We start from the raw sequence: 22,334 nt of genomic DNA, 5'->3' as shown, positions 1-22,334 counted from the left end.
GAAGATGTGGAGTTCTTTCATGCATCGTTTGGATCCAAATGATTCTGGAGGAATGTTGAATTCTTCTGGGGAGATGAGTTGAAGTGATAACAGCTGACGAGTTTGGGGTTTCAGTGAAAAGTGTTGAGTGGCCTGTGTATGGAGCTGTTGATGGCCGGAATTATGTGTTCTATGCCAATGTAACAAATCCGGATTTGACATCGCGGGAGGATCACCCCTATTTTTAGATGGGTTTAAAAATAAGTCAAGCGAGGGAGAAGAAGCGAAGCTACTTGGCAACGCGAAAGTTCAGCGCAACGCTGAATGACGAAAAACTGCTAACAAAGACACATCAGCAGTTTCAATCAAGCCATGGGAGAAGCAAGCATATATAGTGCAGCAAACGGACGTGAATGGCGAGTACCATGGTACGGACACCTTGGCTGTATTTTGGTGTTCTCGTGTTAGGAGCAAATGACCGACCTCAATTTGGGGGCGGGCGCCGCGAATCCGCGGTGCTGCAGGGGTGGGCCGGGGCCGTAACGCAGCGCCAACCCGCATTCTCGTAACGCAAGTGTGGGCCATTTAACGACTACGTGTGCAGCTCTCGAGATATGTTTAGAAAGCGTATTTATAGGCAGTGTGCTGCGATATGCAACAGATTTAAGCTTACCTCTTGTGAGTCTCGTGGCGAGGATTGATGGAGAGGGATTAGGGAGGATGGTTGGGGCCGTCACGTGAAAAGGATGTGAGCTTGGAGGCTAAAGATGGGGTAGTGGGGCTTAGGAGGAATTGACGTGAGAGTTGATTAGGAGTAGGCTTTTGGAAGGAGCGTTTGATTATAAGGCTGACTGATCGATTTGCAACAAACAATGGGAATTCAGTTTCTGTATGCCTGTTGTTGTCGAATGCTCAGACTAGGCGGAGAATTGGAGCACGTCACGTGTTACAAGCGCGTAGCAGAATTACGATGTTTCAAGACTGCCTTGATGTTGGAGCGTCAGCGTAGCGTGTGTGATACAACTCTGCTTTTAGATTGGTTATTTTTAACGTGATCTGGCGATCTGCAACAAAAGCTGGAGAAAACGAGAGGAGGAGGGACTAGTCACGTGATAAACCTCTCGATTTGGTAGGCAACTGAGCCGAGGGGCTGAGCATTTGTCAGACGCGGCCGACAGAGTGCAGAATATCGACAACCTAGGCCTGTTTACAGTTAGAATGCCGGTAAAAATTTGGAAAAGCACTTAGTATGCGTGAATACTAAAGGAAAACTGGCCGTGGCTGTCACGTGGCGTGCTCACGGTCCATACACCGTGGGGTATGGAGAGTCTCATTCGTGAATATGATTGTTCGATGAATAACAAATTGAAAATATCGGGAATGCTTTGCTCTACGTTAACTGGCGTACGTTCTAACATCTGCCAGGAAACCACGAAGCACGGTACATTGGCACAATGCTCGAACCTCTTCGCAACACCACGGCTAACTACTACTTAGCTCTTTGAACCAAGAAGGTCTGCTCGGCAACTCCCTCGGGGATCCAAAGTCCACCGGATTTCCTCTTTCCGGAACAGCAACCGCTTCAGAATCCGGAATAATTTCCACCCGATGCGCCACCGTGATGACAATGTGGTCTCTGAACCCCTTCCTAATAATTTCCTGTATCCGCTTATCAGTTTCTATATCTACATTGCTTGTTGCCTCATCAAGAATCAAGATTTTGCTCTGGCGGGCATAGCCCGAGCCAAGCAGAAGAGCTGCTGTTGCCCCTGGGAATGAGGCTGGGACTTCACGTCTTGGTCCAACCCTCCACGATTCTCAATGATAGACCAGAAGTTAACTTTCGTCAGTGCCTCTACAACTGCGTCTGGGCTAGAAAAACATCTGCTTTGATTGGTTGACTACAGAAAGACGCCGAGGGCAGGCAAACTTGTATGAAGCAGTAACATCGAAAAACTCAACAGAGCCTTTACGCGGCCAGTGCTCATCCGGCACGAAATCTTCCCCTGGTTTGTATTCTGAAATGGTAGTTTCTTCGACTGTTTTTAGACGTGCGATGACCCCGAGCGGGGTCTCCATAGTAGTCCATGTTGCCACTGGTCTCAACAGAACAGTGCTGAATACCACGACAATGTTGAGAGAAATACCGTTTCGTCCGCTAGTTGTTGAATCGCGGAAGAACACAACACGCTGCCTACTAATATCCAGCACGTTGATATGAAGATACCCTGCTACTGCCTTTTTTAAGGCAGTTGAGAGTTGGCAGGAAAACGCAGCACAATTCAGCACAGGAACGAAGTTTCCTCATTCTAGCGATCCCCGAAACAATACTCCTACAATTACGTCTTCGAAACCTCCTCCTCGATGCCGGGAGTATTAAAGATGGGGTTATTATATGATCTGGAAGTGGAAGAAGTGCGTGCAGGGACATCTTTTCAATCAGCAGACTTTGATTTGGAGTGGCATTTGTCCTCTGCTGACGACGAAACTCCACAGCCTGTGTGGACAAAATATGCTCCACCAGAGCAGGGATGACAGGGAGCGTTTCAGTATACTTCATCTGGTTGGAGTCATGGATAAATATTGAGAAGGATAACTTCGAGCCGCCTGACTTGACAGGTTTGAAGAATGAGGAAGAGAAGAAAGATGCAACATCGAAATAATTCATGTCAACTCCGATTCATATTGAATATGGTCAAGAGAAAAATATCCGCCGATGGCGGTGAACTAAATAAATGACAAATTTACACTCCTTGTCTTCTTCCTTTTAAATTCGGAAAATTGCGTTTGGTTAGCTTGAAATATTGTTACCGCTTACGTGTGCATGACTGCTATTAGGTATTACCTCGAAACTGAAACATCCTTTTCTGCGTTATTGTTCGGTTTTGAGGGAAGTAACGTATTGTTATTCCATGAAAGTAATTTGTAAAGTGGCTATGGGTTTGTGCTTTGTCATGCTTGCTGATTATAGCTCTTGAAGCGAACCTGCCAAACAAAACTTGGTTTCATAAGCTGACTGCATGTGAGATATTAGTGTCACAATGTAGTCAAGTGTGGGCTCCGATAGGTTCGATAACTGATCGATAGATAATTGTGCTAATTAGTCGATAATCGTTAATTATTGATAATCATCAGTTATCCATTGATTGCGCAGTACGATTACTGATCGGTAATTATGGATAATAATTTATCGGAACCCACACTGATCTAGTCAAGGCAACAGGTTGACAAGTTGCTTATTTCTTAAAGCATGTGCCACTAACTTGCTTCAATTATTCAGATTCCCCATTTTCACCCCACAGCTGGTCACCTTCATTGCATTTGAATCTCGAATTTGTGACAAGATTTGTCGTTTTTATCAAATCTGCCCGCTTGAGACACTCTCCACTAACTCACAAACTCAAATCTACTCATGACTCAAACCCCAAAAATGGCGCCGCAGCTGGCTTTCCTGGGAATGGGTGCTTTGGGAAAAGTAAGTTCCCTCCTCAGTCTTGAGATACTCAACATGGGCTGACTCAACTTTGCACATACAGCCAATAAGCAAGAACCTGGTACTTAACGGCAAGCTCGAGAAATCGCTCATTCTATGGAACCGAACCTCAAGTCGTGCCTATGAGCATAGTGCACAGATTGGGAACTCAGTTGTCGCTGAGACCATCAAGGATGCAGTCTCCATGTCAGACATTGTGTGGTCTTGTCTTGCGGATCAAGATGCCGTATTTGAGACATTCGAGATAATCCTCAAGGAAGACATCAAGGGGAAGTTATTCGTGGAATGTTCGACTATGGCCATTGAAGCAACGAATGATCTTGCACGAAGAGTAGTTGATTCTGGAGGGGAGTTTGTTGCCATGCCAGGTAAGAAGCTGCCCCTTAATATTTAAATCGAGAGCGTAGTTGCTCACTATTCACGGGAGATTAGTATTTGGAGAACCAGGCATGGCGAATCGCGCCATGTTAACTTGTATACCGGCAGGCGCTGCGGAGTCTGTTCAGAAAGTCGTGCCGTATGTTGTGGGAATGTGAGTTGACAGCACACCAGTAAACACATATTCACGGGTTCGTGTGCTCAGGTTGTCCCAGCATAGGTAGATCCATCGTCGACTTGAGTGGGCAATCACCAGGAAGTGCTTCTCATGCAAAGATTGTCGGCACTGTGATGGTCGTTCAAATGATTGAAAGTGTCTCAGAGGCCCACGTGCTTGCTGAGAAGAGCGGGCTACCTGCAGAAAGTCTACACAAAGTTATCAACGCAGTGTTCGGTGGCCCTTTCTCGGTGTACTCCAATCGAATGATGTCTGGAAGCTATTTTCGAGAGGTAAGTAAAATTTTGCGGCGGCATCATTCATTCAATCAAGCTAAATAGCAAAGCCGGTTATAGCAATCGGAACGGCTAGAACTGCTGTCGAGCATGTTGCAGAACTCACTCAGCAGTCTAGCATCCAATTGGGTGCATTCAAGGTTGCTTCAATGCACATGGAAATGGTTGAGAAGTATGCTGGTGCTAAAGGAGATATTGCTGGTATTTATGGGGCAGTTAGAATGGAGAGTGGCTTGAAATTCGAAAATTGAGTTTGTGACAAAGACAAATCTTGAAGGCGAATTAGGTGAGGGGAAATTGATTTGTGGTTCAATGGCCTGCACGAAGTAATCTTACTTGTTCTCCCACTACGAAGATCACGGCATAAAGTGACGGGATTACAGGGCATTTGTGCTTTACAGCACTTCGGTGTCTTTTTTAGTGTACTCGGTCACTAAATTACCCTATAATTCTAGGCCATTGCCATAAAAGCTCGCTAGAAAGCGGGAGCTAGGGGTACCACACCCTTTTAGGGCTCATCCCCTGTACTTATAAAGAACACCTCGCTAAAGAGCCCTATAGTAACTACCCATTTAGCGTCCAAGCGCTATTATTGCTCTGCCAGCAGCGCTATTTACCCCTGAGAACTTCTCATACCTTGCGAATGTCTCACAGCGCCTCTTGAGATCTGCTTAGGGCATATGGCCTGGAGTTATAGGGCCTTACAGCGCGCTCAAGCCACTAAATTGTGTCCTGAGGGGTGCCAAGGGTCCAAATGCCCCGTAATCCCGTCACTTTATGCCGTGATCTTCGTAGACAAGGAATTACAGATTATTACCATGTCCAGAAGTTTCACAACAGCCGATGAACGTTCAATGGAGAAGTGGTGCCAGAAGGTAGTGATGTTGTGATTGTTTTAGGTTTTAGCTGAGGACTTTGGGGTTTGCCTGGTTGTCGTGTGGCCCTAATTTGAAACATCTCACCATTACCACGGCTCATACGACCTATGAGACCACTCACAAAGCTCGGGTTGGATAACTGCTGCACTGATTTGTTCAGGATTCGGTGGGAATATGCGGGCCACACCGGTGTGCTACTCATCATTACCATCACACCGTGTTGGGATGACTTTACACAATTTCGGCCTCAAAATCGGGATGAAGAATAAAATAACAGTTTAGTATGTGAAAAGAAATCTGCTGTTGGCCCTCGGCGTGTACAAGAGTATACCAAGCATAAATACGACAAGATGCCGTGGACTCGTGGAACAAACTGCAACACTTGCTCACTAATTCTCGCAACCAATAAGCTTCGTACTGTACTTCAATATGGCTTCAACTATCGCTATCTTCACGACTTTTCTGGTATTCATCTCATCAATATGTGCAGCTTTACATGAAGTAATCCCCTCAAACTTTTTGCTTCCTCCAGCTGGTATTTCACTCCAGGCACTGAATTCCGATGGGAACGGTTGCTTTCCCGTTGCTACGAGCATCGCTTTCATAAATAATGGAAATCCTCTATCCATTGATTGCAGCAACTTCCATGCCTACACGGACTCTTCCTAGGGATTTTTTTGAAAACAGCGGCTACGAATTGGTCCTTCAAGTTACCTGTCCACCCAATTGTCCATTTTACGTCCACGATCCCGAGTTCGATGGAAATATTACCCTGGGTGCCAGCGATGCTTTTGATGCATTTTCGTTCTTTGGGCCTTGGTTGCCCGACACTAGCAAAATAGTGTTTCACAGTGGAATCTGAATCAGTATCGTGTCCTAATATCTCCTCAAGATGCCGACCAATTTGAACTGAAGGGTCCGTATAATGGAACTTTTTCGGCGTTCTGTTCTAGTGAAATCACTCGAAAGTGGCAGGCGCCTTGTAGAACACCAAGCGCAAATCTTACCACTGTGACGCGATGGCATGATTTGGGAGATATTCTGACCACGGACATGTTGAATCTGGCGATTGCCAACCTTGATCACAAGAACAGTGTTTATGATGTCATGTGGAATTCTTGCTAGGATGGATAAGGGAAAACCCAAGCGTTGGATTTCGAAAAGACTTCCAAATTCATGTACAAGTCGCAAAATATAGCTTCTCTAAGGCTTCATTACATTTTCTGAACATGGTGCAAGAAATCTATTAATCTCTTGGCATAAAGCCGAGACTACGAGAAAACCAAGGACTTAATCAGGGAACAAAACTAATTTTAGCTTTTGAGCTAGAGAAGTTAGACCAGACTAACAAGTGGAGGCACCCAGGTCCAGAACAAGATCCATAACCAACACAAGCCCAATGTCTGCCTTAGCCGTCTAGAGCTCAATTTGCTCAATTTAGGCTAGAATAATTAAATAATCATAGCTCAATGAACACCACTATTTCCATTCCCTTGTCCCTCTCTCTCATCCAACCCAACACTTTACCCGCAGTACTGACACTGACAATAATATCGTCTGGCTCAACATCCACACTATTCACCTTACCATTCTCAACCACAATGGCATATCTCCTGCTTCTGTTTGTGCCAAGGAGAGGTGCGGCCTCAAACTCGAGGTCTAGGGCACGGGTAAAGGCTCGTTCCTGATATGCGCCGAAAAAGCGGATGCCGGAGGAGTCCCCGTCTATGGATTTGCTCCAGGCATTCATGCTTTTGCAGAGATTAGAAGCGGATTCTAAGGGGGCGGAAAGGGAGAGGAGGAATTACTTGCGCAGAACAGTGAGGCATAGTGAAGGGTTTAATTATTCATGACTGAGGTGAGAACGTTCCTCTTCCATGAAAACAATATTGTACAGCAACAGTGTTCTTCGACTTCATGCTCAGCAGTGCCACCAGGCGCCATCTTCAAATCCCGACTTGAACCAAGTCTCCTGATTACTCTCCGGGTCCAATGTCCAGTCCTGCATCGCAAAGTCCATGCTGAAATCTTGCCCACCACAAAATCCCATTGTATCATTCGTGCCATTGCCATTGTCCACTGGAGGTATTGAGTCATTCATGTTCGAATATCTCGCAACTAACAAGTCATAGCACATGTCTGCACTCTTCGTAGCGGTATCTAAGGCGCTTGCCCCGGGATCAATTCCTTCCTCCATAGCGTCAATTTGAGCCATAAGGAGGGACATGAACAAATTCCCTTTGATATTGTTCTCAACCTCGGCGATTCGATTGGCGGATAAAGTGGTGACTTCTCGCAGGCATTGCTTGAGATGTTCTCGACTGGCTTTTCCCTGCTCAGAGAATGTGATATCTTCTTCAATTTGGGACCAAAGTTCTGAGAAGATTACCATTGAGACGTGAACCATTATGCTTTTGAAGAAGCCACCACTTATCGTTTTGAGTTGAGCATAATCGTCCCGCGTACCGTCACTGACCATTCCTGGGGGTGGATAATCCGAACAAGGGTATTTTAGCATCGTGACGGCGGTTTCCAGACACATTTTCCGCGAGAAGTAATAATGGGGATCCTTTAGTCCCTTGGCGGCAAAAGGGCGGTGGACTAGCAATAGGAAACGTCTAATAGAGAGATCGAATAAGTTTTGCTGAAGCTGTGAAACTCTCGCTGACGGTTCTCGTGATTGATTAACTCTGGAAATAAAGGAAGTGTTTTCCTTGAGCGCTTTCGACAGGGAGGACCCGACGCGAAGAACGTCATCGTACGACGGTTCACCCCGGAGATTGTTTGCAAATCGAACGACCTCTAGGCGAAGTGGAAATGATTTGAGGAGCGCAATTTGGATGGAAGTCTGGGTAAAAATAGTACTTGGCTTCGCGATTACTGGGCCAACTGTGCTTTCGCTCATGTCGGCATCGTCAATGTTGGCTGGAGGCTCCGTATCAAAGTCGTCGATAGAGAGAAGCAAAGGCATGCCCGAGTCAAGCGCGGACTGAAGATTGATCTCCAAGATTGTAGCCCATAACCTCCTACGTGTTTCTGCTTGCAGAGCTGACATTTTCGGGAGAACCTTTGGGTCCCTATGGTAACCCATCTGCAACGCAGTTCGAAGAAGAGATCCAGCTGAAATCCAGACGAGGTCACCGGCAACTGAATGATCCTGGCGAGCTAGAAGTAAAAGGCATTGCAATTGAATGGCCGACGTATGCAACCTAGCTTTTTCGAACGGCGACGACAGCCAGGCCTGTGCTGCAAATATCCACTTCATTGCTTCACTTCGCCAATGCGTAGCGTCTCGACCCTGGTAAAGAAGGGTCCCTATCGACATAGCAAGTAGAAGTTTAAGGATAAAAGTAGGACTTGCAGCATTGGGGTTCTGCCAATACAGTTCGTATTCCTGCCGAAACGAGGGGATATGAAGAATTCGATAGACGGATTCGGAGGTTCTGAAGTAAAGGTCTACTAAGATATCCGCCACCGCCCTCGAAGGAACGGCCCCTCTGAAGTTCGGATTGGCAAGCCATTGTGTGTAGGGGACAGACTTGACAGTTCTTGCTAGCGACTTGCATTTTTCTGTCAATTGGACGATGTGGCGACCAATTGCGGATGCCTCTAGGTCGTGACTGAAGGTAGGACTCGGATCATCTCCATCCATACGCATCGGGGCTACTTTGTCGAACTATAAATGTTAGCTCATCTGTTTATGTGGCAAGAAAGAGATGTCTTACTACTCCATAAGAGTGCATCCAATGAGTTGGGCCAAAGAATCGAGTTTTCGATACCGTACCACGAAGTCCTTTGGAAAATGGGCTCGGATTATATGACTCGCATGTGGGGAAATAGGGTTGGGAACCCGAGCTCGCCAATTTCTTCTCAACCTTCTCGAGGCGCAGAAGGAGTGTTTTAGGGTCAGGCGGCTCGTCATCATATGCATGAGCACTTAGGGATGTCCATGAGCTGGAGTGGGTGGCCTCAGAGTGCGAAATGGCATTCGGCGATACTCCAGCTGAAGACGCATGTGCACTTGAGTCTCCTGGGATATCTCGCCGTCGGGTTGGGATACCCGCTAAGGATTGAAAAACTGTTTGAGGGCAGGCTGGACCTGTTTCGCTCACGTGACGAAGCGTTTGAACAGTGTCTGGACTGTAGCTGCAAGAGGCGGTTTTGGACTGCAAACACTGACCACATGGATAGGCCCTATCACATTTGATCTTTCGGCGCCGACATTGTTCGCAAGACAGTGCTGGTCTGCGTCGTTTTCGCGGTGGTGCTGTTGAGCCTGGAGGTTCGGACATGTCGCATCGGATCGGACGGGGCTACACCGGAGGCGGGGCCGAGATTTCTCCCGTTTGGCCAGTCAAGCCCGTTCCAGGAAAGGGGTTATGAATCGTGAGGCTGGGCGGGGATATTGTTATGGTACAGACGAATTCCCCGACGGTGGACAGGAGTTGAGGTTGTATTGGGGTCTCGCGTCTTTTGAAGGGGCGAAGGCCGAGAGGGCGTGCGAAAAGGGGAAGGCGTAAGAACAGGCGAGTTTAAGTCCGGCACGTCCACCACTCTCAACCTCAAGGATCAAGATCTGCGGACCACAACAACAAGGATGAAACGCCCATGGAGGCCCATCTCCAGCCTTACAGAACCTCTTGACGCGGTTGACTCATCCCTTGTGGGTCATTTGGCGGAGGAACATTGTTACAGGCTTACGAAACTGCAAGATCATCGCTAAAGAATAGGCCGATTTTGAGAATCGGTATATTCGGAGATACCGGCTAATTCAATTTAACCACCCTATGAGCTGCGCATGTACAGAGTGCATATATTCCAATGTCGCGCCTTCATGTTCTACATTCATTCCTCGCCGTTCTTGTACAGATCCTCGTCAAATACCTTTCCTCCTTTCAATTCTCCATGATTGTGTAATATCAAACCTGACAAAAAGATGGTGGAAGAAAAGAAACCCGAGGTGCCGCGAGAAAGCGACATTGAGGCTTCGATTGAAGGACAATCCGATGAGAAAACCCGCTGTCCTCAAGGCGGGTCACAAGAATTTCCAGAAGGCGGTTTCAGGGCTTGGTCTGTAGCAATTGGCTGCTCTGGGATATTGTTTTCAACGTTTGGTTATGTTAATACTTTCGGGTGCGTTCCCCCTTCACGCTGGACAAAGCTCTGGCCACTTCTTTTGCAGGTCTAACTGGAGCCAGTGTATTTCAAGAATATTACCAAACCCATCAACTGAGGCATGAGACTCCTTCAGCAATTTCCTGGATTGGGTCCCTCCAATCATTTTTCCTTTTCGGTGGAAGTCTTGGCGGCGGTCCCCTATTTGATAGATACGGTGCCAGGGTATTTTTCTCTTCCCTCTAATACATATTGCCGGACAATCCCTGACCCTTACTTGATTTATAGGTTATATGGCCAGCAGCAACCGCTTACATATTCTCCGTAATGATGACCAGCCTCTGCACCGAGTACTATCAATTCCTCCTCTCACAGGGGATTCTCGGCGGAATCTCAATGGGCATGACCATGGCTCCCGCCATGGCAGCAACTGGCCAATACTTCAACAAGAAACGAGGAGCAGCAATGGGTCTCGCTGTGGCCGGATCATCTTTGGGTGGAGTCGTATGGCCAATCGCTCTGGGGAAGATGCTCTACAACCCAAGTCTGAGTTTCGGCTGGTCTGTCAGAATCTCCGGCTTCATCATGCTTGCTCTTATCGGCCCTGCATGCGCTGCCATCAAAGCACGACTGCCGCCGAGGAATGGAACATTCTTTCTCCCTGAGGCGTTCAAGAACCCTCAGTTCCTTGGCGTCGTGGGTTCGACCGCTCTGATGATGCTTGGTATGTTCCTGCCATTTTTCTACCTGCCGACTTTTGCAGTGGCGAATGGAATGGGCACCGATCTAGCTTCGTACATCATCGCTATTCTGAACGCGGCTTCGTTCTTTGGAAGAGTGATTCCCGGCGTACTGGGGGACAAGCTCGGGAGGTACAATGCATTCAGTGCTGCAGCACTCAGCTCTGGCATTCTTCTTCTCTGCATGCAATGGTTAAACAGCAATGCCTCCATCATCGTCTTTTCGGCTTTATACGGATTCTGCTCAGGTGCGATTGTGTCTGGGATGTCAGTAGTCTTGGCACAAGTACCGAAGGATCCCAGAGAGATTGGAACATATATGGGCATGGGAATGGCGACTGTGTCGATTGCGGCGCTCGTTGGACCACCAATTGACGGAGCCTTTCAGACACATTACCATAGTTTCCACGAAGTGGCAACGTTCAGTGGGGTCGTGGTGTTGGCAGGCGGAATTACGTGCTTCTTGACGAAATACACAACTGGCAAGGGCATTTTCGGAAAAGTTTGAATGGCCCCACTTGAGGATAGGGATTTTGTACGGCGGTCACGGGAAATAGAATAACTAAATTGCATGGGCGGAGTTTAGATACCTTGTAATTTAGCACCTCTCTCATCTCAAAACTCTTCCCACCTTCCCGGTCTTCTCAACCATCCACTTCATAATCCCTCTATAAACCCGACTCCTCGTCGGAACAAAATACTCACTGAACCGATTTCCCTTTCTGTTGATCCTTAGCCAGATATATCTTATCAACATGCCTGTAGCGTGCTGGATCTCGGCGCTCGCAATCCGCCGAGTTGGACCTCGAGCCAAGTACCTCCTCTCGCATCAAAAGTTAACCTTAGCGATATCGTAGTTCATCTCCTCTTTCGCGTTATTCATATCAAGCATATTCTCTATCCAAGAAATTTCCCACAGCGCACCCACTTCGGCGTAGATGGTTGTCGGCACACTCGTCACAAACCCGGTGAAAATGAGGGAGCGATCGTTCTTCTCGACCTGGGAAGACGGTAGCATATGGCGATAGAGACGGAAGGGAATGTAATCCACCTATTGAGGGCGGGAAGTGGGAAGATTCTTCAATACAGGAAACTTCCCGAAGACTTCTTTCTCAGCTTCTGCTTGAAGCTCCGCTCAGTGGACATCCGTTTCGGGGGTTTCTTCGGTAGTGGTGCGGTTGTTCGAACTTGGAGGGCAGTCGGAGGGTGGAAGAATTTTAGTTCAAAGTCCCAGTCTTCGGTAAAGATCGCGGTATTGCAAGGGAAACACTCACTGTTTGGGAGGGCGGTGGTTAACCCGGAAAGTGAGGTGGTGCTTGCGCGATGGACTGGGAGTCTGGGATGAGGTATCTTGAGTGGAGTTCTTTGAGGAATGTATCTTTGCCGTGGTTGAGCGAGATACCTGTAGTGAAGAATAGTAGACTATTGAGAATAGTCATTTTATCTATGTCCAGAAAGGGGCGTGGGGGGAAATACTTCTGAGTTTCCGGCACTAGCTCCTTCGTGTTTTCGCCGCCCGTTTTATACGGCTCCATCGGAAATGGCACCGAGCTGTCTTTCCTCCATGCCCTTTGGAAGATCCAATTGCCCAATCGACTCTTCTCACTATGAAGAAATCGATACCAAAAACACTCGGTTCAGAATATGGCGGCGTCAGAACGGCCCAGAATTTCCGAGCTGGTCGTGCCGCACGAACATGGTCGTCCAAAGTCTTTACTCCTCCCATAACGCCAGGCCCATTCCCCTTTTCGCGAATCACTCAATCTTCTTTCTTGTCCTCCACGATGCAGAAGGTAATTGAACCTACTGTGAACTTGCCGCCACAGTAGAGCGTGACGCGATTTATCTTCTCTCCTGCGAGTTCTGAGTAATGGAGGCTGATGTCTTTACAATGAATAGCCAGCCCTCAAAAACCCTTCCAGTCAATGTCCATGCCCGTTGCGAATTCAACCCTGAGGCGGCAATCAATATGTCACAAGTCACAACCTGGCCTGAACCCTCTGTCTCAACATCCCACGCCTGATCATCTGCATTCCTGGTGACTTTCTAGACCCTAGTCTCCAGTTTAAGTCTCTCCAGCAGCGAAAATTTCTTTGGGTTAATGGTGAGATATTTATAGACTTTGGATCCGGGGAAATCAGTCCAGTTTTCAAACCCATCCTATCGCGCATGGAGAAGACGGAGAAGTCGAAGAAATCTGTATGACCGCCGGCCAGGAAACCGGGGAAGCATCGGTCTTCGTTTCAAACGCCGCCGAGTTTGCGGTTAGACTCGAAGATGGCGAGTCCGATATTAGGGTCGAATTCCAGGTATTTGCGTCGGAATATTAAGTATTGAGGACAGGAAAAGGGCGAAGTGGAGATTCAGACCTCTCACAGCCACATGCCCTGCTCAGCCAGCCCCAATGAATACTACGCGCTTGGGTGCTACTTCTGAGCTGCAGAAGGAAAAGTAAATCTATTCTATTTCTCCTCGGTTAGTCTATCTTACCTTTATGCAAGCTTATGCCGGCTGCAAGAGACGCTTCGTACTTCACATAAGGCACCAACCGGGCTCTCACCGGAGTTTCGGAGTTTACATTGCCCTACTTCTAGTGGGATAACTTGCCATGATATTCCTATCTGTCAAGGGGAAGAAATATATGTTTGATCGTGCGTCTAATAGCGATGTGGCGCTATACTGATAGGACTACGCTGTTAAATGATCCATGAAACCTCGTCGTCGAGGATGCCTCGCTAAAGACTAGGGGCTGTAGCCCGCTAGTTTACCTCGTGACAACATTGACACTTCGTGAGAACCTATGAATTATCAGAAATTTGACTTCAACTTGCCGGAAACTGTATCCAAAATCAACATTGGAATTATTTGATCTTAACTTGTCAGCGCTCGATTGATCTCTGACCTTAGACATCTCCAAGTCGGCAAATATCAGGTCTATGATTCTTCCAACTAGGATGACTTGAATCGACGACTCACTGTTCTGTATTTAGGGATTCTCAGCTATGCTCGAGACTTTAGATACCCGCAAGATTATTCATTCAACATACTCCGTCCAGTTTCCGGTCTAAAAGCTGGCCCATAAAATCGTCCCAAAACTCCATTCGTCTCCTATCTCCTCCTTCTTCATACCCAAACAATAGTCTTCCCAGGACCAACAAAGCTCCGCTATCTTTGGAGGAAACCACAAGATCTCCACCGGACCCTACAAGAGCGCGGCAGCTGTGCTTTGGTGGTTGAATAGTGTCCAACCTGGCTTGCATCCGCGACCTAGGCCTTTGCCTCGCCGCTGGAGGTAGCCCGCCATATTGGAGTCATGCCCTAAGGTTTGAGTTTTTGGTGGCTGGAGTTTATCTAAGAATTGGATATAGAGAAAATAGATTCGTTGAGCTCCGCGTTCGTCTCTGTTTGGAATGTTGTAGCTCCATATTCAGGCTCCAGATGTCTACCTCATGACTCCCAAGGCAAAGTCTACGCTGATTCGCAGAATTCTCTCGCACCCAAATCAACCCCTGCGTGCCTTTCATCCCCTCCAACGTGAATCCCCATCGCCATGCCGCTCCCCTGATGAAACAGCACATGGCAATGTAACATCCAAATCCCTTCATTGTCCGCCTTGAGTCGTATAACCACGTATCCTCTCCTTGGCACACTGACTGTGTCTTTCTTCACAGGGTTCCTCAAATTCATCACAGGCGCGATGGAACTCGCTCCACTGGTAGAGTACGGGTTGTAGCTTCCCCAACCATTTTCCGAACGATGAGAGGCGAGAACATAAAATGAGTACCCATGTAAATGAAAAGGATGGGAGCCATCATCTAAGTTATTGATTACGATATCAACCCACGCATCAGAGGGGATGTAGGGGATAAGTTGATTCTCGTCCCAAGCTGAGCGGGGGAGCGAGAGAAGTGGGGCGGATTGCGGGCTCCAGGAGGTGCGGTTCATAAATCCCTGTGGGTGGTTGGCGGAGATCGATAGTTTTTGCGTTTTGGTATAGAGGAGGATGGTTTGTTGGGCGGCTTCTGGGAGGGAAATGGGGTGGCGTGAGGTTGCGGAAGAGAGGTCGAAGTGATTTCGAATCATTGAGGCAGGAGATGGTGGGGGTGTTGGTATGTTTGATGAGACGGGGAACATGGGGAAAGACTGGTTTGGCCGAAGGGCCGAGTTGGTGTACTTGAAATTTCTAGGTTGGCTCGTTAGCTGCTGTTTTCGAAGCTTGGGAGGGGAAGAACATGCTCAGGATCGAGAGAAATATGCAAACGCGGGGAAGTTGCCGGAGAAGTATCGTCCCATGTTAAGAGCAGATCTACCCGCTCGCCAGGGTATATAATTCCAACTGAGTCTGGCGCAGCTCCCGTGATGGAAAAGCCACTATCCACGGTAAGTGGTGTCAACTTCGCAGACGAAATTTGGATTGTAAAACCCGCCAGAGAACTAAAATCGATGTCAATATGCGTCGGTATAGAGGGGTCGGGAGAGCTACCCAACGTTGACAAGTCTCAACCTTGTTGTAGTATTCATCAAATCCGGCGTGAGCAGTCCGGGAAATTGATTCCTTCCGATGTTAACGCATTCGACTGGTCGAGCTGGGGCGGCCATTGAGCAATCGAATGTCCCACGTCCGTTGATTAACATTGAGTCTGGGACAGGCTGGGCGGAAGTTAGCTTCATCTTCCCGTAGGAGATAGAACAGATAAATTCTAACCTCGTTTCCGAAGCCCCTGACGCTTGTGTACCATCCAAGGACCTCCTCAGCACTTCGATGATACCAATCACCAACCAGAAACAACACCTCGTCTTTGTATCCAGGCCCCTTCCCCTCGGATTTAAAATCAACTGGCTTATGCACCACCAGTCCACCATACATCCCATCTCCTCTCTCCACCTGTGAATGTGCATGCCACCAAAATGTGCCCGCTTGCTCCAGGTCAACCACAAAATCGTAAACGAAGGTTTTGTCTGTAGCAATGGCACATTGAGTGAACCCGACTGCGCCATCCATATTTATCGCATTTCGCATCCCTAGCCCATGCCAATGAATCGAAACCCCCTCCCTTGAATCAAGACTGTTCGTCACGTGTATGACCAACCTGTCTCCAGATCGACATTCAATTGTAGGGCCTGGGAAGAGATCATTGACGAGATAGACCTTTTTCCTGACACCATCTGGAGAGCGATAGCCAGCTGTGATATTCCAGTGATGAGTGAGCGTGGTGGGAGGGCGGGACATGTGGTCTTGGGGGTGCAGACGGATTCCAAGCATTTCATCGTGGCTGGCATCTGCATTGAAGGCCTGGTGAGAATCATCAGAGTTGGAGGAGTGCCGGAATGATTGATACAGGGTCGAAGACGATGTTCCTGCTATTGTAATGAAAAGCAGCGCCGAGAGCGCGATGCCGAGAGGTCGAAGCCATCTGCTGTGATCTGCACTGGCCTTCTGGTTTCTAACGTTCAAGTCGATGGATTGTTCTTCATCTTCTCCTTCCTCCCCTTCCTCTTCCTCACTCAGAAGTCCAAGGGCTTCACCGTTCTCGGTCGTGGTTCCGATGGCTGGCGAAACGCCTCTTCGCGAGTTCCGTCCGGTTTCCATGATCCTTGTCGCTTGTTCCCAATCGCGTCGCTATCACCACCTTCCTCCCTCTGCATCAACCCATCTCATATTTGTTTCGACACTGCTCACGTGAGAGCGACCTGGATGTTCACGAAGTTGTGATCGCGATATCGTTCCTGGATGGGCATTGGGCTGTTGCTCTTGCTCATCTGACCTCTGCTCGCCGATCCTCCGAGCCTAGGGCTTCCTCCCGGAACACGTGGGTGATCTGTGCTGCAGGTGGACTCAGATTGGCAGGTCGATGTGAGCGAGCAGCTTTCTCATTAAAGGTATTTCTGCTTGCCATCCCGTACTCCGTATAAGTTCTTGTACGGCGTACGCATCCAGGTGGATTCCTGCGAGTGCGGGGATCCAGGATTCGGAGTTGGTTCCTGAATTGCACGGGCAAGAACGCGGAGCAGCCATTGGACATCTCGTTATGAAAGGATTCTCCCGTGCCTGCTGCTTAACCTCGGGGCGAGCTGCTAAAAGGTGATCATGATCATCGCCTGAATACCGCGGAGCAGGCAACGTGCTGACCTTGAACGATCTCTCTCTCATTAACTGGTGTGGAGCAACAAACCGTTTTGTAGCGTTTTGTAGCGGGTCTTTCTTCCCTTGGTGCCAGCAGCTACTCGGAAAGGACAAAGAAGGCGGCCACGTCCTCGCAAAACGCCAAACGCTTGGTCAATCTCCCGAGCCCTGTTCAACAGTGAACGCAGGTCCATGGGCCCCTTTTTGTATTTATTGTAGGCAAGGGGCTATGCAAGCCGACGAACCCCACCTTCAGTTTCCAGCTGTAAGACCGTGGCTGCTTTGAAGCATATATCTCTCACGTCCAGGTATCATGTATACGATGTGTCTGCTGGAAAGTACTGATCAGTCGTTACGATGGCAGTCCTCAAAACTCTTCCCGCCGTCGCGGCTATGATCCCCCTCCTCTCTCCAGCGTTGGCTGGGTCTATTGCAGATATCGAGCATGTCGTCCTCTTCATGCAAGGTCTGTCCCCTAGTCCTCGCCCCGTTATCATCTCTAACGGCTATTAGAAAATCGAGCCTTCGACCACTACTTCGGCTCAATGGCTGGTGTCCGTGGCTTCTCTGACCCCAATGTCCAAGTCAATTCAGACGGCAAGCCAGTGTGGCAGCAAGCTGCCAACTCAGCTCTCACAACAAACACATCTTACCTTTTGCCATGGTACCTCAACTACGAGGGAGGAAGTTTTCTCAATGCAACCCAATGCATGGTAGCCGGCAATAATGGCTGGGAGGACAACCACGCTGCTCTGAACGGCGGCCTAAACAATCACTGGGCAACTAACAACACCCCCTGGTCTTGGGGCCACTTCAAACGAAGCGATATCCCAGTTCAATATTCCATCGCTGATGCCTGGACCATCGGAGACATGTACCAAGAATCCGTCATCGCATCCACGAACCCCAACCGCGTGACCTGGGCCTCTGGCAGCATCAATGTCCCCGGTTCTCCCCAAACAAAATCCGAAGGCGGATACCCATATATCGATAACAACGAGACTCCAGGTTGCGAAGCCAACGATTTTAACTGCTACCCCTTGACCTGGAAAACCACCGCCGAGTTCTACCAAGATGCCGGCGTCTCTTGGTCCATCTACCAAGACGCCGATAACTTTGACGACAACCCCTTAGCCTGGTTTGGGCAGTTCCAAGAAGCGTTGACAGGGTCCCCGCTCAGCACAAAGGGCATGGTAGGACAGAGTCTCGATGATTTCTACGCTCAAGCAAAGAACGGGACGCTCCCTGCAATCTCATACATCATTGGCCCCGCCGAGCTGTCCGAGCATCCGCCCTACTCACCGCGCGATGGCGCCTGGCTGCAAAAGAAGATCGTCGACGCTGTCACTCAAGGGGCAGGCTACGCCAAGACCGCGCTCATCATCTCCTACGACGAGACAGGCGGATGGGGCGACCACGTTACGCCCTTCCACTCCCCGTCCGGCACCGCAGGGGAATGGCTCAACGACCCGTATAACCTCGCAGGGTATACCTATTCTGGGCCTGGGTTCAGATTACCGTTTTACATCGTGTCTCCTTGGACGAGAGGCGGACACGTCTTCACCGAGCACGCGGACCACAACTCTCAGATCCTGTTTATTGAGAACTGGCTTGCTGCTAAGGGAAAGAACGTAGTTACCAATCAAATGGTGCCGTGGAGACGGAACAACATGTCTCCTCTACTCAACGCTTTCGATTTCGCAAATCCGGATTTCTCGATTCCGGACTTACCAGATGCTCCGGTGCCGCATATGACTGCGGACGGTGTGTACGACGGGAGCAGTTACTGCGAGTCTCTGTACGCTGTCACGAGACCGCAAGTGCCGTATGCCTCTCAGGTTGCACCCGATAAGGTGGGCAGTTTCAGTGAGCCGGGTTTCAAGGAGATGAGGGGCGCGTTGACCGAGGGTCGATACATCGTTTTCGAGTTTGGAGGGTATGCTCTTACGAATGCCGGGAAACCGGCGAGGGATTTTACCGCGACTAAGGCGTCGAGTGCGCATAGTGATTTGGCGCAGAGATGGGTGGTGCACGCGTTGGCTACCGCGGGAAGTGAGTTTACGATCAGTAGTGCCAGGGATGGGAGATATATTGGGGCGCATACGGGGCTGATTAATAGTGCGAGTGGGGCGGAGATTTACACTGTTGAATTTTTGGCGGGCGAAGGGTATGCGTTGAAGAAGGAGAATGGGAAGTACGTTACTGTTGATGGCAGTGGGAATGTGCAGATTGCTGGCGATGCTTCTTACTTCAAGGCGTATAGTGTTACGTATTCGAACTAGATAATGTTGAATAAAGTAATAATCGATGTGCTTTGATCATCCTCCCTGGCAAATGGGTGCAGCGTGAAAGAATTAAGAGCCAATGAGAGGCGTGTATTCATGAATCCGTATCTAGGGTATCAATGTTATGCAAATCGCGATCATTCAGTTCTCAACCTCAGCCTCAACCTTCCACTCCAGAGGCAATCCTTTGCCCACTCTCCCAAACATTCCTTCTAAATCACCAGCACGAATACCACGGCGCGCATGTTCACTCAAGAAAATCTTCAACCTAATGCCAACTTTATGGCCCTTCTTCCCCAAACCATGACCCGTCCAAGTCTCAAACTTCACCATTTTGCCTAGAGCATTCTCGCTTGAAGGGAAGGCAGGGGTCAAGGTAGCCAGAAGCCCCGCCACGGTGCCAATGTAGTCGCACCACCAGCACATCTCTGGTCCTATCAAAGCTTGGAGATTCTCATACAGTTTCTTGTCGGCCGGGCCTGGCGCCATTCCCCAGCGAGCGCACATTGTCAGAGCCAGAGTGCCTCTAATTTGGTGTGTCATCCCGGGGAGGCCAGCCAGTTGGCCAGAGATGGGGTTATGAAGAGCTTTGGCTGAGTTGGCATCATCAGGATCACCCATGTTCTGCCAGATATTCTTTGCGACGTAATTGAGTAGTTCTGCTGAGAAGATCGCAGGATAATCTTTTGGCAATGCGGAAGTGATACACGCGGCAATGGAATCGACGACTTCCTTCTTCTGGTTCGGAGATCCCGCAGGAAGTAGAGGAAGTGGACTTGACTCTCGGATTTCTGGTGGGAGCTTCATGAACAGAACACCTTCTCGATTCCCGCCACTGCAGAAAACGACTTCTTTGATCTTTGGAATGGCTTCAACCAAAGACTGGACGACGGTCACAATCGCGGGAAATTGTTCCCTCCTTCGTTTCGACATCCCATAGATCTTCCCCTCCTCATAATTGTTCGCATGTAGCATCTCCCTCCACTTGACGAACCTGTATCCGGGTACAACGTAGCCGCCTATTGCTGGTATGGGATATGGTTGAATTGGATCAGTATGCATGAGCATGCTTCCATATCCACGGAAGCCTCCACCACAGAAGTATATCGTCACACCGTCGTCATTCTCCTGCTCCTTCAGTAGCGTAAATTTGTCCTTCAGACCTTCAAAAGTATCCTTCATGCTGCTCCTGAGCTCCGTCTTGGCAGCTTGAGCGGTGTCTTGCGTGCTTAAAGCAGCCGTGAGCTTAGCAGCTCCAAATGGCATGCTTCTCGCAGCCTCAGCCGCTAACACATCGTAGCCAGCTCCGGCGGCCGAGTTGACGTATGTCATTTGTACGCTGCCGCCTCCAAGGTCCATGAATAGCCCGTTTACTTGTGTGAACCCACTTCTAGCACCCATTGCTCCGAACAGACTTTCCATGCCAGGATTCAAGATGTCAACTGTCAGCCCGCTTGATGTTTTGATGGCCCGCAGCATCTCGTCTCTGTTGTTTGCCGTCCGCATAGCCTCCGTGGCAAAGACACTAATATGATCTTTGTGTACCCCGTAGCTATCACATATGCCCTTGAATCTCCCCAGCGTGTCTGCAACTTGTGTGATGGTATGCTTCGAGAAGTGGAAGGGCAGCGAGCCTGGCATGGATTCATGCAGTGCATCATAGAGGGAAATGCCAGCTCTTTCGCGATAGACGCAGTGCAGCAGACGGCTTCGGGGAGGGGAGAGGTCAGATATCGAGAAGCGGATGCCGTTACTTGGGTGCATTAGAGCGGGAGGTTCGAGAACACGCAGGCATGGGGGAATACCTTCCCATGTCAACGAGGCCGTAGAGATGGTTCTCAATGTGATTGGGGTCAAATGTGGACATTTTCGCGCTGAAATTGTGGATTGTTATAACGGACTCCATTGTTTCCGCCATGTTGTGATATATCGATCGAGAGCGATGGGGCTGCAGTGAAGAGGAGGGAGTTGAAGCTGGAAAAAAGTTGCTCCGCGATTTGCCCCACGTGCAAACATGACAAACATACGGAAAGCCGTAAGGATCAAGTGATCAAGCGATTTTCGAATCCGGTTTTCAATATCTGATTTGTGGCACATGTGCACCCTACCAAAAATCGCCTGTAACCAAAATACCGTATTCTGCGGGCGCAACCACTATTATACTCGTATATATAACTTATATAAAGGTAGCCAAAATAAAGCTATTTGCAGTTACTAAATATACTAATATTTGTATTTATCTTTATTATAATATCTCTAGTACTTTCTTTATTTTTACTCCTATCTCTACTTTTCTTTTTTAATTATTATTAATCTGTTTTTAACTTATATAATTTATATAGTAGATTTTATAGATTATAAAATATATCTTCCTTACTATTATTATCCTTACTATTATCTCCTATAATACTCGAAATATCTCTATCTCTATTATTTTCTTTATTCTTATTTTTATCCTCTTTCTTTCTTTCTTCCTTTCTCTTTATTAGTCTCTTTACTTTATTACTTCATTTCGAGAATATTTATAGTTTTAAAAGTTAAGGTTTTATAGAGGCTAATTTGAGAGAAGCTAGATCTTTTAGTATTATATTAAGGTAATATAAGATATATATTTCTATTATAGGCCTTTAGAGTTCTTTTTCATATAATTAATATAAGATATAAATACTAAATAGCCTTGAGTTTAATTATATACTGCCTCTAGGTTTACTATAATCTTTGAATTATTTAAGTTAACTAGCTTTTTTCTAAAATAAAACTTTATATCTTAAATTTCTAGTATTTTATAAATATTTTTTATAACTTGTATTATCTTATTAGAAACATTAAAAAGCTCGAGATAAAACTATTTATTAGTAATAATAAGAAAAGATTATAAGGTATTTGAGA

General features: G+C 48.0%; 9 protein-coding genes across 9 annotated transcripts; 4 read left to right on the top strand and 5 right to left on the bottom strand.

Annotated features, from left to right (window-relative positions):
* The first annotated feature begins 3,267 nt into the window (after positions 1–3,267).
* K444DRAFT_560785 (NAD(P)-binding protein) lies at positions 3,268–4,732 on the top strand. Its single transcript, XM_024876912.1, has 5 exons — positions 3,268–3,454; positions 3,516–3,840; positions 3,905–4,004; positions 4,066–4,300; positions 4,354–4,732. The coding sequence occupies exons 1-5, from the start codon at positions 3,392–3,394 to the stop codon at positions 4,552–4,554; spliced, it is 924 nt and encodes a 307-aa protein (XP_024737684.1). The 5' UTR covers positions 3,268–3,391; the 3' UTR covers positions 4,555–4,732.
* Positions 4,733–6,524: 1,792 nt separating this feature from the next.
* Positions 6,525–7,164, bottom strand: K444DRAFT_388799 (uncharacterized protein). Its single transcript, XM_024872418.1, has 2 exons — positions 6,990–7,164; positions 6,525–6,932 (listed from the first exon to the last, which is right to left on the bottom strand). Exon 2 carries the CDS (start codon positions 6,929–6,931, stop codon positions 6,641–6,643), a length of 291 nt encoding a protein of 96 aa, XP_024737683.1. The 5' UTR covers position 6,932; positions 6,990–7,164; the 3' UTR covers positions 6,525–6,640.
* Positions 7,103–9,473, bottom strand: K444DRAFT_527792 (uncharacterized protein; the record flags this gene model as incomplete). Its single annotated transcript, XM_024874661.1, has 2 exons — positions 7,103–8,857; positions 8,907–9,473. 2 exons carry the CDS (start codon positions 9,471–9,473, stop codon positions 7,103–7,105), a joined length of 2,322 nt encoding a protein of 773 aa, XP_024737682.1.
* Positions 9,474–9,920: 447 nt separating this feature from the next.
* K444DRAFT_588807 (riboflavin transporter MCH5) lies at positions 9,921–11,811 on the top strand. Its single transcript, XM_024878076.1, has 3 exons — positions 9,921–10,314; positions 10,380–10,521; positions 10,585–11,811. Exons 1-3 carry the CDS (start codon positions 10,118–10,120, stop codon positions 11,542–11,544), a joined length of 1,299 nt encoding a protein of 432 aa, XP_024737681.1. The 5' UTR covers positions 9,921–10,117; the 3' UTR covers positions 11,545–11,811.
* Positions 11,800–12,479, top strand: K444DRAFT_388726 (uncharacterized protein). The gene has a single exon (XM_024872417.1). The coding sequence runs from the start codon at positions 12,055–12,057 to the stop codon at positions 12,379–12,381; it is 327 nt and encodes a 108-aa protein (XP_024737679.1). The 5' UTR covers positions 11,800–12,054; the 3' UTR covers positions 12,382–12,479.
* On the bottom strand, positions 11,862–12,466 carry K444DRAFT_612456 (uncharacterized protein). Its single transcript, XM_024880138.1, has one exon. The coding sequence runs from the start codon at positions 12,052–12,054 to the stop codon at positions 11,866–11,868; it is 189 nt and encodes a 62-aa protein (XP_024737680.1). The 5' UTR covers positions 12,055–12,466; the 3' UTR covers positions 11,862–11,865.
* A 2,025-nt stretch (positions 12,480–14,504) lies between the features above and the next one.
* Positions 14,505–16,299, bottom strand: K444DRAFT_527783 (multicopper oxidase; the record flags this gene model as incomplete). The annotated part of the gene is made up of 4 exons (XM_024874660.1): positions 14,505–15,209; positions 15,269–15,470; positions 15,520–15,686; positions 15,742–16,299. 4 exons carry the CDS (start codon positions 16,297–16,299, stop codon positions 14,505–14,507), a joined length of 1,632 nt encoding a protein of 543 aa, XP_024737678.1.
* Positions 16,300–17,553: 1,254 nt separating this feature from the next.
* On the top strand, positions 17,554–19,442 carry K444DRAFT_528114 (phosphoesterase-domain-containing protein; the record flags this gene model as incomplete). The annotated part of the gene is made up of 2 exons (XM_024874691.1): positions 17,554–17,626; positions 17,674–19,442. 2 exons carry the CDS (start codon positions 17,554–17,556, stop codon positions 19,440–19,442), a joined length of 1,842 nt encoding a protein of 613 aa, XP_024737677.1.
* A 144-nt stretch (positions 19,443–19,586) lies between these two features.
* Positions 19,587–21,363, bottom strand: K444DRAFT_652576 (putative retrograde regulation protein 2; the record flags this gene model as incomplete). The annotated part of the gene is made up of 2 exons (XM_024885808.1): positions 19,587–21,198; positions 21,251–21,363. 2 exons carry the CDS (start codon positions 21,361–21,363, stop codon positions 19,587–19,589), a joined length of 1,725 nt encoding a protein of 574 aa, XP_024737676.1.
* Between the last annotated feature and the right edge of the window lie 971 nt (positions 21,364–22,334).

The sequence above is a fragment of the Hyaloscypha bicolor genome, assembly GCF_002865645.1.
Source record: "Hyaloscypha bicolor E unplaced genomic scaffold K444scaffold_58, whole genome shotgun sequence".
Lineage (NCBI taxonomy): Eukaryota > Fungi > Ascomycota > Leotiomycetes > Helotiales > Hyaloscyphaceae > Hyaloscypha > Hyaloscypha bicolor.
The sequence above is the reverse complement of the archived record's forward strand: the minus strand, read 5'-3'. Positions and strand labels throughout refer to the sequence as shown.

Bases quoted from the DNA above. Each gene is read 5' to 3' on its own strand.
- K444DRAFT_560785 (XM_024876912.1), top strand. From the start codon at position 3,392: ATGACTCAAACCCCAAAAATGGCGCCGCAGCTGGCTTTCCTGGGAATG. The intron at 4,005-4,065 runs GTGAGTTGACAG...AGGTTGTCCCAG, and splicing joins GTGCCGTATGTTGTGGGAAT to CATAGGTAGATCCATCGTCG. The intron at 4,301-4,353 runs GTAAGTAAAATT...TAAATAGCAAAG, and splicing joins CTGGAAGCTATTTTCGAGAG to CCGGTTATAGCAATCGGAAC.
- K444DRAFT_388799 (XM_024872418.1), bottom strand. From the start codon at position 6,931: ATGAATGCCTGGAGCAAATCCATAGACGGGGACTCCTCCGGCATCCGC.
- K444DRAFT_588807 (XM_024878076.1), top strand. From the start codon at position 10,118: ATGGTGGAAGAAAAGAAACCCGAGGTGCCGCGAGAAAGCGACATTGAG. The intron at 10,315-10,379 runs GTGCGTTCCCCC...AACTGGAGCCAG, and splicing joins GGTTATGTTAATACTTTCGG to TGTATTTCAAGAATATTACC. The intron at 10,522-10,584 runs GTATTTTTCTCT...CTTGATTTATAG, and splicing joins TTGATAGATACGGTGCCAGG to GTTATATGGCCAGCAGCAAC.
- K444DRAFT_612456 (XM_024880138.1), bottom strand. From the start codon at position 12,054: ATGCTACCGTCTTCCCAGGTCGAGAAGAACGATCGCTCCCTCATTTTC.
- K444DRAFT_388726 (XM_024872417.1), top strand. From the start codon at position 12,055: ATGGCGATAGAGACGGAAGGGAATGTAATCCACCTATTGAGGGCGGGA.